At 52.2% G+C, this 17363-nt stretch overlaps 1 protein-coding gene across 2 annotated transcripts; it reads left to right on the top strand.

Annotated features, from left to right (window-relative positions):
• The first annotated feature begins 299 nt into the window (after positions 1-299).
• Positions 300-16560, top strand: IFT27 (intraflagellar transport 27). Of its 2 annotated transcripts, none has more exons than XM_021711467.1 (7): positions 300-461; positions 6995-7071; positions 7419-7478; positions 8597-8656; positions 10782-10899; positions 11801-11910; positions 16351-16560. In XM_021711467.1, the coding sequence occupies exons 1-7, from the start codon at positions 428-430 to the stop codon at positions 16447-16449; spliced, it is 558 nt and encodes a 185-aa protein (XP_021567142.1). In that variant the 5' UTR covers positions 300-427; the 3' UTR covers positions 16450-16560. The 2 variants fall into 2 exon arrangements, with proteins under 2 accessions (XP_021567142.1, XP_008054472.1); XM_008056281.1 differs by having other exon boundaries at positions 6992-7071.
• The last annotated feature ends 803 nt before the right edge of the window (positions 16561-17363 follow it).

Below are 17363 nucleotides of genomic sequence, written 5' to 3'. Positions count from 1 at the left end.
CGGCAACCAATCGAGAGTCAGCAAGGAGGAGGCGGGGCAGGTGGTCAATGGTTGCCTGAAGGGCGCTTTCGGCGCGGTGCTTGGGACGCGACGGGCTGTGGGTTGTTCTTTCCCGACCTCGCTGCCGGGGGCTGGGCTCAGGGGCTGGGCCAGGAGCGGGAGCCGCGTCCCGTCGCTTGCATCTTTCCGGGCTGCCGTCGGGGGCCTTGAGCCGGGCCCGTCTGGAGCCCTCCTGCCCCCCACGAGCGCCGGAGAAGCGCCCTAGTCCTGCCCGGGAGGGCTAGGTCCTGTATATCCTCATCCCCACCCGGGCCCAGGCCTTGAGGTCAGCCCGCCCCGCTTCCCCGGCCCAGGGCCCGAAGCCCACCCACCAAAGCCTCTAACAGCCGCTCTTGCGCTCTCTGGTCCGTGCTAGTGGTTGGTTACCATGGTGAAGCTGGCAGCCAAATGCATCCTGGCAGGTGAGTCTGAAAACTTGCGCTTGAATACAGTGGTCTCCGGAGTCCAGAGCCTTCGTAATTTATCCAGAGCTTTTGTTCTCGTAAATTGTCTACCCCCTTTGCCTCTGTCTCTCCCAGAGGCAAGTTACTGCAATTATTGATAGGGTAAATTACCTTAGCCGTGGAAGAATTATCTTGCAGGGCACGTTCGTAGTTCCAGCTGATTCCCCCTGCTCTCTGTCAGACGCTGAGACCACTTTCCCCAGTTGGGCCGACTCGTTAAAAAGAGAGAGAGAAAAAAAAAAAACCTTAAAAATCTGGAGGAGCAGACTCGTTAAAAAAATCAACTTAAAGGAAAGCCATTAAGTGCTTCAGCTAAGGCATTTACTGTACCCCAAAGTTAAGCATCAATGACTTTGAGTCTTTACTATGTTTTTTATTTCCAGACCCCAGCCCCTCTGATAACAGGGATAGGAGATAGTAATGTATAGTGACCAGAGTTTGCAAAAGGCACCTTTGTTTTGTCCTTGAGACCCAAAGTTACTGTGCTGTCCCACTCCCAGGAGGACATAAACATTGAGTCTCCCAAAGGCAGGAATGACTGGTATAACCCAAGCACTCAGAATAAAGCCTGAAACATAGTAGGTACTCAATAAGTAGTTCGAGAATGAATGAATATGTGTCGTGCACATTTTGTAGTGTTCCCCATGGGTCAGTCCGCACATTTAGAAAAACAATAGCTTGAATTATAGGCGCATGACTACAGAACACATATGTATGTTACAGAGTCTTTACTGCTTGCTAGGTGCACGTATTTCACATAACATCTCGCTGTAGCACACTGGTGTAGATCCTGTTCTGGTCTTACTGAGGCTTTAGGAGGTGTCAGCCAAGGTCAGCCCCTAGTGAAGGTCATACACAGGATTTCAACCCCCAGATCTGCTCAGCTCCAAAACTCTTAGCTTGTGTTACTGTTGAAACCTATCACCTTTCCAGGCTTCCCTGACCAGCTCAGGAAAGGAGTGATAAGAAATTATATAGAGAAAGAGAGATTCCTTTTATTTTTTAGTTCCTCTCAGACTAAATGTAAATGATAATATTTTTAATGACTTCTCTTACTTGAAAATAAAAGGGTTACACAGAAAGATGACTGACAATAGTATCCAAATCATACTGGAGCAAAAGAAATTAGTGGTTCTCAAGAGAATCTCCAGTTTCCAGAGCACCAGGGGAGGCAGTATTGTGTAACAAAAATAATTTTGCCTGTTCCTCTTGTTGGCTGTGTCCTCTTGGACTAAGCACTTTTTTGAGCTTTAGTTTCCTCACAGATAAGGTGGGAACATTTTTTATTTTCCGAAGTTAGATCTTTTTAAGGTGGGCTTCTCTCTCTGGCTCTCCTTTCTCTCCTTTCTCTTCTTTCTTTCTTTCTTTTTTTTTGAGTTGGAGTCTCATTCTGTTGCCTAGAATGGAGTGCAGTGGCATACTCCCGGCCATCGCAGCCTCAACCTGCTGGGCTCTGGCGATCCTTCCGCCTCAGCCTTCCAGGTAGCCGGAATTACAGGCGTGTGCTACCACGCCCAGCTAGTTTTTGATGTATTGTAGAGACGAGGTCTCACCAAGTTGCCCAGGTGGGTCTCAAACCCGCAGGCTCAGGCAGTCCACTTGCCTTGGCCTCCCAAAGTGCTGGGATTACAGGCTGAGCCACCGAGCCTGGCCTTCTTCTTTCTTTTTAAATTGTTTCCATTGTGGAACTAACTTACTGGTCACTTCTGTGTGTCAGCTCTGTGCTAGACTCTCAGTACAGGGCGTCTCTGAATCCTCACAACAACCCTATGGGGTCGGTATTACTGTCATCCTCATTTACAGATGAGGCGACCGAGGCCCAGGGAGGTGCAGATACTTGCTACAGATCACACAGCAGGAGGTGATAGAGCTGTGTGATCCAGACCTTGAGTCTGGACCCTGGCAATCTGATTTCCAGGGTTCTGTTCTCAGCCCAAGCTGTGCTGTCTTCACGCTGGCCTCCTCTGCATCCCCCTTCCTTGGACACCTGTCACTTGCTTGCAGCCGTCGCCTGAGCAGCTCTTGAACTCCAGCCTGCTCTCAGTCGGCAGCCTCCTCCCAAGGCCTCAAGGCCATTTCCTTTTGAGGTTTCCAGGGACCAAAAGTCAGCCCCAACCTCACTGTTTAAACGGAGTTACTCTGTCTTTTTTCCCCCTTACATTACTAGTCATTGATGAACCTGATATTCAGTTCGAGTGTGTATACATTCAGCAGCTGTTTATTGAGCACCTACCACGTGTGAGTCACCACACAAGGCACAGTGGGAATGCAAGGATGATTCTGCCCCCCGCCCCACACTCAAAGAAGGCCAGGATGCACATGAGAAGTTGTAGTGCGGTGAACACAGAGTGCCGTCTGTGTGCAGGTACAGGAGAGGTACCTCAGAGCACAGCTGCTGCTTGTTCTGGCTTAGATGAAGAGAGAAAGCAACACTTGACAGTTATCTATATTTTATTTCATTTAAAAACGCTTAAATGGTACTTACTATATGCCAGGCACTGTATGTATGAACTCATTCCATCGTTATAACAATTCTGTGAAGTAGACACTATTATGATCCTGTTTTGCAGGTGTAGCGACTGAGGCACAGAGAGACTTAAGTGACTGAAGGTCACACAGCTAGAAGGTAGTAGAGCTGGAATCTGGCTCTGGAGTCTGTGCCCTTCATTACTGTGGCATTCTACCTCCACACACAGGAGGTGATAATAATGCCTCCCAGGAGGGTTCCTCGGACATCAATTCTCATACTGTCAGCAGCACTGGTCCACATTAGCCACACAGCACACAGGTCAAGACAAGGGAGGCAGAGATGACCTGCAGAGGCTGTGCAGGAAGGTTATTATTTGACCTTTCCTGACATGAGTGGGCAGGATTTGAACTTGGAAGGAGGTGGCTTTGAGGAGTTTTCAGGGACTGAGTGAACAGGAGTGCAGAGCTGAGATCTCAGATAAGGGGTTGCTGGAGAGAGAGGTGGAAGGTGCGTTAAGGCTGACTGAGAAAGGGTAGGCTGTGGGGGAACCTCAATGGGTTTTGTGGGAGGCTGGACAGGACAGAAGCACTGTTTCATGAAGGTCTGTCTGTTGATGCCATGCTCAGGCTGGTTTCGATCCAGGAGAAGACAGGAGAGAGAGGGAGGGCCACTTGGGCAGTGTTTTCAGTCCAGGCACAGTCAAAAAAACAGGAAATGCATTCATTTCAGCAGAGAAATGTTAACCTGTGGAACTGATTCATTAGGTGCCAGAGAACTAAAAAAGCGGGAAGGCAGCACTGAGATGGCACAGAGCAGTAGGCAGAGGTCAAGCTAAAAGAGTCCCAGAGAGCTGGGATCCAGACCTCTGGAGGAGGGCACTGCCCGCCTGGCACTGGCACCTCAGGAGTTCAGTCACCCGCCGTGTGACACCACCACGTGCTGTGGATCACCCATTTCCCACTGGAAGGAGCTCAGCCCTATCTTCGGGCAAGACACAACCAGACCAGTTCCTGACCATCCTGGAGAGTCTGTATTTGGAGAGCACGCCTCATACCAGGGGTTACATAAGTAGGGTCCACGCCCAAGCCAGAAATGATAGTAGGTATTTGAGCAGGGAGGATTTAGTGTAGGTACTGAATAAACGGGTGTTGGAGGACAGGAAGGACAAAAGGGGGACACTGAGGCAACACAGGCAATAACTGCAGGAAGGGACAGTGTCTCCAGGGGTGGGGTGCAGAGGGAAGGGGGTGGGCTTATCAGTGCCTAGAAGTTTGGACAGGGACGCAGGAGCTGAGGGGCAGCTCTCCAAGAAGGTGGCGCTTCTCCACAATGCTGGTACCTCGGAGGGGCCATAAGAAGGCTGGCCTGGGAGTGCCAGAAAAACAGCCTAACAGGAAGCTCCTGGAAAGGAGAAGAATGTTTGCAGCATCCCCACCCCCACAGAGCATGGAAGGGTGGGCTTGAAGGTCAGGGATGAGCTAACTGGCACAGTGGCAGCAGGAAGAGCAGGAGAGGGGCTTGGGACACTGCAGAGGATGTGAGGAATGCAAGGGGGCGGCGCCAGCAGGTAGGAGGAGGGGCAGGTAGAGGTGGCAGACTGAATGGAGACAGCGACGGTGTGTGGCGTCATGAACAGAAAGAGTGGGCTAAGTGGGCAAACTGTTTAGGACCGGACATGACACCAGCCTGGCCATAGACACCGAGACTGGATGAGGCCCATCGTCCTGGTGGTCACAGCCACAGGTTTTTGGACACGCAGATACAGCCTGGGAGCGAGTTCTGCCTAGAGAAGTGGCAGTCTGGGTGGCCAGAGGAGTGGGACGAGTGCACTGGGAGGCAGTGTGTTGGGCGAGCCAGGCCGGAGTAGGGTCACCAGGCCACAGGGCTCAGAAGGGGGCTGCTGCAGGCTGACATACATCCTTCAGAGACGGCAGGGAAGATGGGAACTGAGAAGAGACCATGGACTTGGCAATCACGAAGTCACGGTGCCCTTGCGTTGCACCTCTGCAGACGTCTCCATCTGTCTGGCAGAGCCCCCCTGTAGTCGCCCCAGGCTCAGCCCTGGCCCTGGGGCAGCCCTCCACAGTGGTGATCCCTCATCCATTTCTCTCCTCCGTGCTCCCCTGATGCGTTGGCTCTCAGCTGGAGCTGTCTGAATTTGCACTTGTCACCGTGTTGCCCTGCAGATGTGTTTATCGGTTCTTCCCCTGCCTATGTTCGGATCCCTTCTCATTGCCGACACAGAAGGTTTTTGTAAGTGTCGGGGACTCTGACTGACAGTCAGAAGAAAGATTTATGAAATTAAGCAGAACAAATCCGTGGGGAATTTCACAAGCAGGAGGAGCCAGTTTCCAACTGGATTCAGGAGCAAAATTAGAGCTGGGAGGGTGGATGTAGCCACAGCCCCAAGAAGGAAAGAGACGCACTGTTTGCCCTGAGATAGATGGGCACCCGATGGCAGCCCAGGCTGTGGTGCCCCAGGCGTCGTGGGCAGCTGCAGTGTTGTGGGCCTGGAGGGGCAGCCTGGAAAGTGGGTCAGAAGTGGTCCCTGAGCTCTGGGGGAGGAGCGGGGTCTGGTGGAGAGTGCATGGGGTTGGAACCCTAGGCAGGCTACCAGCTTCTCTGAACCTCCATCTCTTCGTCTGTCAGATGAGGTTAATGATACTTGCCTGGATGGGGAGGGGCAGGGGGCACAGAGTGGGAAGGAAGGGTCGAGACTGTGTGAACAGGTTCATGAGGGCTCAACACATGTTGGTTCCCTTCTCAGAGGCTGTGGCAGATAGGAAAGCAAGGCCTGAATAGCTCACTCAGACCTGGAGGAGTTCACATAAAAGGAGATGCCAGGAGTAGTCAGACAGTTGTCTTACTAGCGAAAAATTATAGGTAGGAAAAGTCAAAACGGGAAAGTGAACAGAGCGGCAGACTGTCGAGAAGTCTAGGAAAGGGAAGCACTGAAGTGACTGTGAGATGGGGCACAACGGAGAAGAGAGGATACCAGTGGATGCAGGAGCACCCTGAAGGCTGAGGTGCCGTGGTGGTTCTGCTAGGGATCAAGTGGGCGAGCAGGCAGAGACAGGCGTTCTGGGGGCGGTGGAGCAGGAATCGATGGAAGACTCTCAGGGTGGAAGAGGCATTGCAAATTAGAACAGCTGGCATCCAAGGAAGCTGATGATATGGCCTGTGGGGAGGGCGAGGGGAATTGAAGATGAGCAGAGAGAGTTTCTAGCGCCTGTGATGGGCACAGGGGAGCTCCAGATTACATGAAAGACTCAGCAATTTCATGAAAGGTTCAGGCTGAAAACTGCAACATAAGCCTTTAGTTTTGAGCTACCAGTTTCTAGGGCTGTTGACCAACAAAGGAAAGCCAAGGAGATAAACCCCGCTGGTGTGAAGTGATTGCTATTACAAATAGAGGTGGTAGAGAGGCCCCCCGGGAGGTGAAGCCTCAGAGGTCCCAGCTGGACATGCCGCAGTGGAGATGGAACATACCGCATGGAAGTGGATTCCAGGACAAGGAACGTAGCCTCTGATAATCTTGCTTCATTTTTTGCAGAAACCCCTCCCAACTCCCCCCTCAAAAATGGCATTCAGTTGGCAGCTCTAAATGCAGGTTGGATCTGTTGTCAGGTGAGTCTCCGTGTCTGTACCAGTCACACTTCTTTACCTCCAAGACTTCAAAGGAAATTCCAGTGTGGAAGTGACAGCTTTTCCCCACAGGGCATGTTTCAGTGGACGAGTGGCAGCTCTGTTTCCAGGGCTCCAGAGCCCTCCGCAAGCTCCGTTACCTTCTGGGTCAGTTCCCACGACTGGAAGGCTTAGCGGTGCAGAAGGGTGCCCGGCCGCCGCAAGCTCTGCAGATGAGCCTCATGGACCCATGTCCTGCCCGCGGCCTCAGAACACACTCCTGAGAGAGCCGCATGCATCTCCTCTGGAAACTCATTGAAGCTTTGGTTCTGCAGCATGAGATTCTCAAGTCAGATGGGGACTGAAGCAATGTTTTTCCTCTTTGACCTCACAGGAGACCCAACAGTGGGCAAGACTGCCCTGGCACAGATCTTCCGCAGCGACGGCACCCATTTCCAGAAGAGCTACACCCTGGTGAGCTGTGAGAGCAAGGCCTGGCCCTGGTTAAAGAGTTGATTGGTTAACCCTGAGTGAGTGGTGCACAACCCTTGAAGAAGCCCGAGAGGCCTGTCGAGAGGCTGCCCTGGTGACTCCCTTCCAGGGTGAAGGGCAGAGCAGACAAGCCATGCCTGACTTGGTTACCACGTGCAACAGTTCTCTCAGGGACAGGAAGGTGGAGGTGCTGGTTGTTTGACTTCTGTAATCTGAGCCACTTTTCACTAAAATGAGTCTAGGACACAACCTCCGACCAGGGATGTTTCCCAGGGACTGGGCTGCCCGTGTGTTCCCTGTGACATACCCCCTTCTTGGTTCCTTTGCAGACAACAGGGGTGGATTTGGTGGTGAAAACTGTGCCAGTTCCTGACACAGGTGACAGTGTGGTGAGTAGTGCTTTGACCTGAGGGAACTCAGGACTGCCTTATCTGGGCCTAGGGTCCCCATGGTTGCTGCCATCCTTCCCGGGAGAGACACAGTTCGAGGATGTGGCCTAAACTCCTCTGAATTGGGGAACACAGGAAGCATTCAAGGATGGGACCGAGGAGGAGAAAGGAAGGAAGGAGGGAAGGAAGACTAGGATGTGGACTTGACCTTCAGAGAACTTGTTACCTAGTGCCAAGGTTTTTAAGGTGCCTTTATGGGAACCTAGGACTCTTGAAATTGAGGTGCAAGATGTTTTGTTTGTGTGTGCTTTCCTGGAGAGGGGATTTGTAGCTTTCACCAGATTTTTAAAGAGGTCCATGAGCAAAAAGTGTGTGTGTGTGTGTGTGTGTGTGTGTGTGTGTGTCACCCCTGATGAAATGAGAAAGGTAAGACGAGCACACAGGTGACCAGTATGCAGAGCAAGTGATGGTGCCGATGTGCAGATGGCATGTGCTACCGAGGTCAGAAGCCAGCCAGGCCATACTCCAGTGCCAGGAGGGGATTAGGGAGGTGAGTCTCAGCACTGGGGGCTGTCACGTGGACTGGGTAAAGTTTGGACAGAGGCAGGAAGGGTCGTCCTGTGCCCTTTGTCTGAATCGGACCTGAACCATCCCAGGGTGATGAAAGACTGTCCTACTTTAAACGCCTTCCCCAGGCCTACTCGATGACCTCCTTTAAAAGAATTGTTTTAAGATTTGAAAATCAATTTGGTTAACAAAGTGCAGAATGACCTTTTGGAAACCAGAGCACTTGTCGGCCTGTTTAACATTCTGTTCTGCCAGGTGGGAAGTCAGCTTGTTCCTGGTATTTTTGCACTCGGGGTTAGGAGAGGTGAGACTCCACACAGAAAGTGCTGGTCAGTGTGGGAGTTGGGTGCTCTGCCTGTCTAGGACTCTGGAGTCCACTCCTTCTCCATCCCCTTCCTGTGCTTGGGGAAAAGAGTGTGTATGAAAATGTGTGTGCATTTGCGTGGATGAGTTTCGCCACTGAGACAAGTCCTTGTGAGCTGAGAGTGGTGTCAGTGACTTGTAGCTGGTGTTTTACCCATGTGGAGACTTTCTTGCTTTCCTGATTCTAGGAACTCTTCATTTTTGACTCTGCTGGCAAGGAGCTGTTTTCTGAAATGCTGGATAAATTGGCAAGTAGCACATGGTTTGATTCCTAACCACCGCCACCACCCACTGGAAGCCTTGCCCTAATGATGCTCACACAGATATTTCATTGCACTGTGGCTATCAAGAGAAACCACCATGGCAGGATTCTTTGTGGGACATTCCTCTCACTAGGACTTGTGGCCTCTTGACAAGAAGGAGTGGCTGGTGCACTTGACCGCCCCCGTCCCCCATCGAGGGTGGGTTCCAGCATGCCAGGAGAAATGTGGCCAGTCCTTGCAGGCCTCCCCTTGTGGCCTCCCTGCTGTCGAGCAGCCGCCTCCTGATGATGTCCTGTAGCACTCCTTCCCAGCCTCCTGGGACAGTGTCAAGTGTCTCCCTTCCCTCTGTGGTGGGGGGGAGGGAAGGACTGGGAGGAGGCCCATCTTCTTGGCCCACCCCTTGGAGGAGACACCAGGGCTCTGTGGGGCATTCCCCTGGGGTTTGCGCCACTGCCCAGGGTGCCGTGCCCTGTCCACTCCCCCCGGTTAGCCTCTCAGGACCCAGCTTGCTGTGCCTTCCACCAATCTGGGCCAGTGAACTAGTTAGAGGGGTTGAGTTCTCCAGAGCCCTCCCTGCCTTTCCAAGAACAGCCACGCTTTAATGGAAACTGCTTTCTGCTCCCTTTTTGTCATGTAGGAGAAGTAGATCTGATGACAGTTATTTCACCCAGGTGTGCTTCATGCGTTGGCTCCTGATGTTTACCAGGTGCCTACCGTGTGCCTGGCCTGGCACCGGCTGCCGTGCCCGGCAGAAGGAAAGGCGTTTTTGGCCACCTTGGATCACCTCCCCATCGTAACATTATTAGAATAGCCTTGGGCATATGAATGTGCTCCATGGCAGGATGGGAAGATGTGTTTGGGCAAGACTGGGGCCAAATGCCACCAGTCCGTTCACACTCTCTACCCAACCAACCCTGATTGGTTCTCCTGCTCTGGCTCCAATTTGAGCCCAGGTGGAAGTCTGGAAGAAGGAAGACTTCTTGAGTTAAAACCATGCCTAGAGGTCTTCTCCTGCGTGCACTCAGGGGAGCTCCATGTGTTCTGCCGAGAATTCGCTTCGTCCATGGGCTGAAGGGATCCTCAGCTCAGTCCAAGCTTCTCCCATCCTGGATGCCTTCCGAGCTATCGTGACCTCATGGGGTGGGGAATGAGCCCTCCTGGGCTGGTCTTCCTAGGATTGGAAAGGAAATCCAATCTGGGGGTGGAAAGATTCTGCCCCGTACCCTGGGAAGTTACTGACACCCAGAAAGAAAGCAGGCTCTAATTGTGCAGGGCATGACCAAGAGTCGCATGTACCAGGCCAGCGTCCACAGCCTGCGCGGGGCCATCCTGCGTCCCAGCGGCAGGCAGCAGGACGTCCTGGGACTCTGAACAGCCCCCAAATTCGGCATCCCCTGAGAGTGTAGCCCTGGCTCTTAATTGGGTCACCGAGTCCTGTCCATTTGTCGGTGTGGTTTGGATTAGGCTGATGCAGACACTGCAGGAGAAGTAGAAAGTGTCCTTTGCATTTTAAAAAGCCAGTCCTTATTAAGAAGATGAAGCAAACAGGCTTCCAGGGACTGATCATGAAAGAAAGAATACTCGTTCGTGCAATGGCAGCTCCCCACCCCCACTCCCCGTCGAGAATGAGGGAAATGATGGCTTGCCGAGGCCCATGGTAGGCCAGCGCAGGTTCCTGGGGAGAGAAAAGCCTCAGTCCTCCCATCTTTGCCACTTTCGTTTTTAAAGCATGTCTGTCCTGGGCAAGCCATTTATTCCCCTGAACTTGGATTCTTCAGCTGCAAAGTGGGATTGTCAGTCTAATCCTGTGACATCGAGAGGTTTCACAGTGCCGCATGGAAGAGCCCCACAGAGGGCCTGGCACAGATGCGCCTTGTCCTCAGTGGTGATGCCACAGCCCTGCCCACCACGGAGCATGGCCCTTCTGGTCACTCTCCTAGGGGGACTGTTGGACGCCAGTGGGTGTGGCTGTCTTCTGACTCACACCCCCCTTTATGGTTTTTCATTTCCCTCTGCTCCCTCATCTCTTCCCTTGGAAGACCAAATTCTCTCCTAGCCTCGAAGTTGCTTTCTGTGACTGACAGGTGCTCATGCTGTCTCTCCTGCACAGTGGGAGAGTCCCAATGTCTTGTGTCTCGTCTATGACGTGACTAGTGAGCAGTCGTTCACCAACTGCGGCAAATGGCTGGAGAAGGCTCGGGCACAGGCTCCAGGTGGCTCCCTCCCAGGTAGGCATGGTGGGCATCAGACTTCCCAGTGGCACCTCTGTCCTTCAGTCCAAGAGCACAAGGGCATCCCAGAGGTACTATGGGTGCAAGAGAGGGCCTCTGGGGCCTTGACTTGGATGGCCTAGATTGCACACTGGCTCATCTCAGCAGCCATGTAAACCTCAACGAGTTCCCATACCTCTCCATGTCTATAACAGGAGTGATGGCACCCGTCCTGCAGGGTTGTGGGGTGACTCGACGATCAGGGGAAGGTGCTGTAGGATGAGTTGTGGTTTCTAGAAAGCTAGCCCCAGGGAAGAGTTCCTAATTTTCTCTTGTATGTGGGGTACGAGTAAACATTCAAGTCCTATTGTCACTTCTGAATGCTTTAAATCAGTTTATTTTTCATCCCTATGTGAGATCAACAAATTCTTCTCATTATAGACCAGGGAAAGTGATCTCCAGAGACAGGCTCAAAAATTATTTGCAGCTGATGCAGCTGGGAGCCCAACTAAATTACCTCTGAATCCCTGACTCTGAGCCGAGTCTTTAGATTAGCATTAATGACCATTTTAAAGTTTGCTTCATGTGTGAGGAAGGATCACAAATGCTAGCATAAGTTTGACCCTGGCCTTCACACATTTGCAGCCTTTTAAGGAGACAAGGGAAACAGATATATACAAGCCAGAAAAAAGATGAGCTGAAGCTGTGTGTGGAAAGTGAAGCCCACTTTATTCTCTCTGTGGCCTGTGGGGCCAGTGTGAGACCCCGGCTCTCCCTGCTGGGGTCTCCCCTCAAGTTAGGAAACCACTCTCTTAGGACGTTCTGTGCCTCTCAGGAATAGTGTGCTTGCTCTGTCCTCTCTCCTGCTGTCCTCCAGACTCCTGCAGTGAAGTGCCGTGTTTTGGTCTCTTCTAAATAGGTGTTCTAGTGGGAAACAAGACAGACCTGGCCAGCCGACGAGCAGTGGACTCCGCAGAGGCCCGGGCGTGGGCACTGGGCCAAGGCCTGGAATGTTTTGAAACATCCGTGGTGAGTATCTCTGCTTGCTCTGGCGCCAAGTCTGGAGTAGGCCTCCACTGAAAGCAGTTTTTCACATGACCTCACGTGCATTGAGTTGTTATTCTGCCATATGCAGAGTCTCATTTGGAGCTGATGTTTACGTTCTTAGCCCGAGATCTTTTCTCAATATAGCAGTAGTTATCCATGCATTACAATAAGGCACATCAGCCAGCCTGCCCTGGGAGAGGCTGTATCTCACTAGTAAGAAATGCAAGCATGTTGTGTTTGGTGATCATGACCCTTGATGTTTGCCTGAGATTCTATGGGTTCTGGTGTTGTGGGAACAATATTTCACTCGCCCCTCGCAACCGACCCCATGTCCCAGGAATGGGCCCACAGTTTCCGTTTCAGTGTCAGGGAGGCACAGTGACTTGCCTGAGGTCCACGGCTCATGAGGGGTTGAGCCAGGATTTCTCTTTCCCCTTGGTGCTCTCTGTCCTCACCTTACTGCTGCTCTAGGTGATCGCAGACCACAAAGTGCCCTCTAGTGAAATTGGCAAAAGATCTCACTAAGTGGGAACATCACTTAGTGCAATTAAGATTGCCACTGCATCTTTAGTACCTATATCTTGATTTAGGCTGTCTAGCACTGGGGAACATGCTTTCTGTGTTTGGGTGTTTTGAAGTCCCAGCCTCTCTACCGTCAGGATGCAGGCATGTGACACCTCACATGTCACTTCGCTAGAAAGGGCATAAGGTGAAGACCACCCTGCAGGAACCAGAGCAGCCCAGAACATCCATCTCAGAGCCCACAGAGGCCACAGTGCCGGCTGCCGTGCCCCTCACCAGGGTTGCCAGGGAGACCTGCCAAGCTGGACCTTGCTTTGTGGCTAGTTAATATCCTGGAGGTCATCTTCTACTCAGACTCAAAGCCACGGGCACTTTTGTTGTTGCACCTGAGAAACTTGACTGGTACTGTGTTTTGGCTGCTGTACAGAAGGGAACTTTCTAAATCCCCAAGTAGCCTGCTTCCTTAAGAAGAGTAGTGGGCCAGGATCAGTGGCTCAGCCTGTAATCCCAGCAAGAGAGGCCGAGGCAAGTGGATTGCCTGAGCCCAGGGCTTTGAGACCAGTCTGAGCAGCTTGGGGAGACCTTGTCTCTACAATAAATCACAAAAACTAGCCGGGCGCAGTGGCATGCGTCTGTAGTTCCAGCTATTTGGAAGGCTTAGGTGAAAGGATCACCTGAGCCCAGCAAGTTGAGGCTGTGGTGGCTGTGAGCGTGCCACTGCACTTCAGTCTGGGCAACAAGAGTGAGACTCCAACTCAAAAACAAGAAAAAGTCATGGCACAGGCTGGGGTGCTGACCTCCAATGGTGCTAGTAACACTGGCTCTGGGATTCTGGGTGTGCTATTTAGTAATGAGTCCCTCATTGAGTAATGAATATGAAAATTAAGTCAGCTGGTGAATATAAAACAGCACACAGTGTGGTGCATAGTAAATACTCAATGAATGTTAGCTTTTTTAAAGTGTAAATGTTCCCCCAGTAATCTTGTAACTATTATTACTTACTAAATCCTTATAGTCATAGTTTGTATGGGGATAAATGCCACCCTTGCCTCTGGTCCAATTATCACAAACATTCCATTAACGAAGTTCAGCTCAGCATGCATTCCCATGTAGTGGGTCCCCATCTCACCTGCAGGACTCCCTTGCGCAGAGCAGTCAGCCATGTGCCCCCTGCAGGAGAGGCTTCCGCATTCCCTCTTCCTATATTCACATTTGTGGAACTGTCCCCTTGCCCCAGTATCCCATGTTCCCTGGAACTCTTGCCAGAACTCAGAGGTTAAAACCCACTCCCAGCCCCAGCACATTAGTCACCAAAGGCCACCAGGCTGCACATTTAAACTCTGCTCAGGTGTCGAGACAGGTGGGTATAAATTATGCTGAGGAGGCTGCAGTTGAGCACTTGGTATTAACTGTGCAAGTTAACTAGTCCCCCCTGAGTCGAGGCTCACAGAAGCGCCACCAGCAGCTCGGTTAAGAAAGCTGTAATTAAAAAGGAAATATAACCAAATGCAGCTTGAGACGCGGCCAAGTTCCAACGCCAAGCCCGTCTCCTCCTCTTCCTAAATGCAGCCGTGATCATCTTGCTGACCTGAAGGAAGTACCTACATACGTCTAACATCTCTCAATATTTGAAAATAGAACCTATGTAGTTCTTTCTAAAACCCCTCAATATTTGAAATTTTCAAGCCAAAAAATTACAAAGCATTTCTTTAAACAGAAGTTACTTTTTTTAAAAAAAATTATTCATTGCTAGAAGGAGTCGGGCAGTTTTTAAATGCAAACGTGCAAGAACCGTCCTTAGGGATTGCTCCCTGAGTTGGTGAGGAGGGAACAGAATTCTAGGCCAGAGTGAGCATGAGTCTGCGACTGCTCTAAGGGTCCTTCACTCCAGACAGACCTCCTCTACAGGTGTCCATACGATGCAAGCAAGATTATGATTAGTCATTTGACAAAAGGATCCTGTCATTGGCAGCCCTCTTAATGTATCTAGAAAGTGGCTCCGTTTCCATCTATTTCACAGGCACTCCATGGTGTCTGTTGAGGCTCATGGGCACTGAATTTCTTCCTTCTCATGTGGGTTCTCCCAAGATTGCATTTGGAGTGCTTCTGAATCCATTCAGAAACCCTGTCGCATGTGCTGTGAAGGCCTCGCTCTCCTTCCCGTCAGTGTTGACTGCTTCCAGCGGAAGCAGTGTCATACTCTCCACGTTGGCATTGTCTCAATGCTTTCTCTTACATCCGACCTGGAGGGGAGAGAGGTGGTGACAGCTTCATTTTCTTGGTAGTTGTGAGCTAAGCAGAAATGCCCATTCTGACTGCCAACTGTCCACTCTGTCCTCAGCCCACCCTTAGCACAGCCCCCTCTGTCTTTGCCCTCGCCAACTGTTTCACCTGCTTAGGAGTTCCCTGACTGGAAGGGCCAGGTATCCTCTCCCAGGACCTGGCTTCCTTCTCATGGATCTTACCCCGGCTGGCCTCAGAGCGGCAGTATTTCCCCCATCAGGGAATCTGGATGCTGGGCTGGGCTCTGTACCAGCTAGCTGGACCCCTAGGCCCAGACTACTCATCTAGGGAGAGGGGGTGCTGAGCTGGCTGGCTTCTGTGGCGTTTTTCAGTTTGGAAATTCTTCCATTTAGTCAGGGATATCACCCTGCTTACCAAGGCTGCTCTTTTGCCAACTACCAAGGAGCGTTTCAAAACAAGTTTTGTGCATTCATAGTCTGAGCTACTTTCTTGAAAATAGTGGGTTCTTTTTTCTGCCAACTTATTTCTCAAAACAAAAAGAGTTCAATAAGCACCATGGGCATCCATAGAGAGCAAGAGAGCAGTGGCTGTCGAGTGGGGTGGGGGGTGCCACTTCTGTCCTCTGCAGCCTGTCTGTGTGCATCCAGGAGGGCCTGTTCTTTCCTCCTCAAATCTAGGGCAAGGTCCTTAACTACTCTGGTCTCTCTCAGATAATAAAAAGTCCTTTGGGTACCTTTAGTCACAAAAATATTCATTATTTCAGTTATTAAAATGCCCAGCCCTGGGCAATTGTTGAAATCCCGAACTTGATTTGAAGTCGCACCTCCTCTTGATGCCTTTGGGGAACAGGGATAGATGGGGCAAGCAGGGCAGCATGTGTATTAGGGTCTGCTGCGGGCGCTCTCCACCTGCCAGGTGTGCAGGCTGTCTCTCGCAGGTGATCCCTCCGCACCCCTCCTGCAGCCAGTTCCTGGCTGTCTGTTCTTGTTGGGACCCTGAGAGGCTGTCCCAGTGGAGGCCCTGGAAGACAGCTCTAGGTTGGCCCTGTTTGCCCCCTCTCCTGGCTTGGCCAGGCCCCCGCGGTTCTTCCCAGGCCTGGGACCGGCACCAGCCTCACCCTCCCAGGCCTCAGGTTTTCCTTGAAACCCTCCCACTGACTTGAGGTAAGGGAGAGGCGCTCTCCCCAGGGAGAGGAGCCAGGGCACTGCCCACGTGCTCAAAGTTCTCTCCGCTGGTTCTTCAACCCTGACCTGGAGGTGAAGGTGGGCCATTCTCTTCCTTGGAAGCAGAGCTACTTACTGTCGTCATTTTTTTTTTTGGCCTTTGAAGCCCCTGTCAAAACTGAGTGAGGGACGCCTCGTTTTCACATGCTGTCACACACATGGCAAGAGTGGCTGAGAGCACAGGCTCTGAAGACAGACCCAGGTCAGGCCCTAGCTCCACCATTTACAAGGCATGTGGCTTCCTGCACGTGACCTTGATCTCTCCAAGTCCAAGTCTCCTTGTGAAATTGGCATCACGATAGTAACTGCCCTGGATAGTGTGAAGATGAGGTGAGGCAGGAAGTAGACAGCCCTGATAGGAGGTGGCACTGAGAGCGCGGACTCCCTGTATGGTTATAAAAATAACACGCCAACCTTGAAACTGTCTCTACAGAAGGAGATGGAAAACTGCGAAGCCCCTTTCCACTGCCTGGCCAAGCAGTTCTACCACCTGTACCGGGAGAAGGTGGACGTGTTCCACACACTGGTGTGAAGGGCCGGGTGGACGGTTCCACCGACGGTGCCGACCGGCAGTGAGAAGATGGACTTGCCCCGGCACTTCCCTGTGCCATGGCAGCTTGTAATTAAATGCAAACACATAGAAGCAGCAGTACTTTCCATTCTTGGCAGGGCAGCCCTGGGCCCGTTTTGCCAACTCCAGAGCAGCCCGGGAACCCCCTCAGTGGAGGGCTGGTGCTGGGGTCGTCGCCCTGTCAGAGTGGACGGAGCTGGCCACACTGCAAGGCTTCCCGAGGGCTTTCACAGAGAGAGCAGACCCCGCGGTGCATTTCCAAAGGGCCTGGCTCAGCTGCAGTTGAAGTGCCGTGTGTGGAATGGCCTGAGGCTGCCTGGGGCTGACAGGTTCAGTTGTGCTGCCTGCCCTGGCTGTCCAGATGCCAGAGCTCCCTAGAGGTGGCTACTGTCACCGACGAAACAGTGCCCTCTGCCGACCTCCCCCGGGCCTGCTTCCTAATGGAGGGCTCGGTCTCTCCCAGCTGCCGGGAAGCCCCAGCACGCGGGAGCCAAGGCTGGGCCACTTTCCGCTAATGAGCCGCCTCGCGGTGAGCTGGGCAGCGGCCATCATTCTTAGCACTGAGCCTACTGTTTCCCATCCTGTCTCCGCTGCCAGATTAATCTTCCTAAAACACTACTTTCGTCGTTCCACTTCCTGATTAAAGACCCACAGAGGCTCCTCGTTGCCTTTTAGATCAGGCTGCGGACCGTGGTCTGGCATCGGGGTCTTCTGGGATGTCTCCCTCTCCCAGGGGTCTCGGCTTCTTTCGGCTCCGCTGCCCCAGAGGACCTCATCACCCTCCTCCAGGGGCCAGAGGGACGTCGTACACAGGCACCAGCTTCGAGGAAAGTGCCCCGGGTTGTCCGGGTTGTCCCAATGATAATGACGATAAT

The sequence above is a fragment of the Carlito syrichta genome, unplaced genomic scaffold (assembly GCF_000164805.1).
Source record: "Carlito syrichta isolate Samal-C Ts95f unplaced genomic scaffold, Tarsius_syrichta-2.0.1 Scaffold302307, whole genome shotgun sequence".
Classification (NCBI taxonomy): Eukaryota; Metazoa; Chordata; class Mammalia; order Primates; family Tarsiidae; genus Carlito; species Carlito syrichta.
The sequence above is the reverse complement of the archived record's forward strand: the minus strand, read 5'-3'. Positions and strand labels throughout refer to the sequence as shown.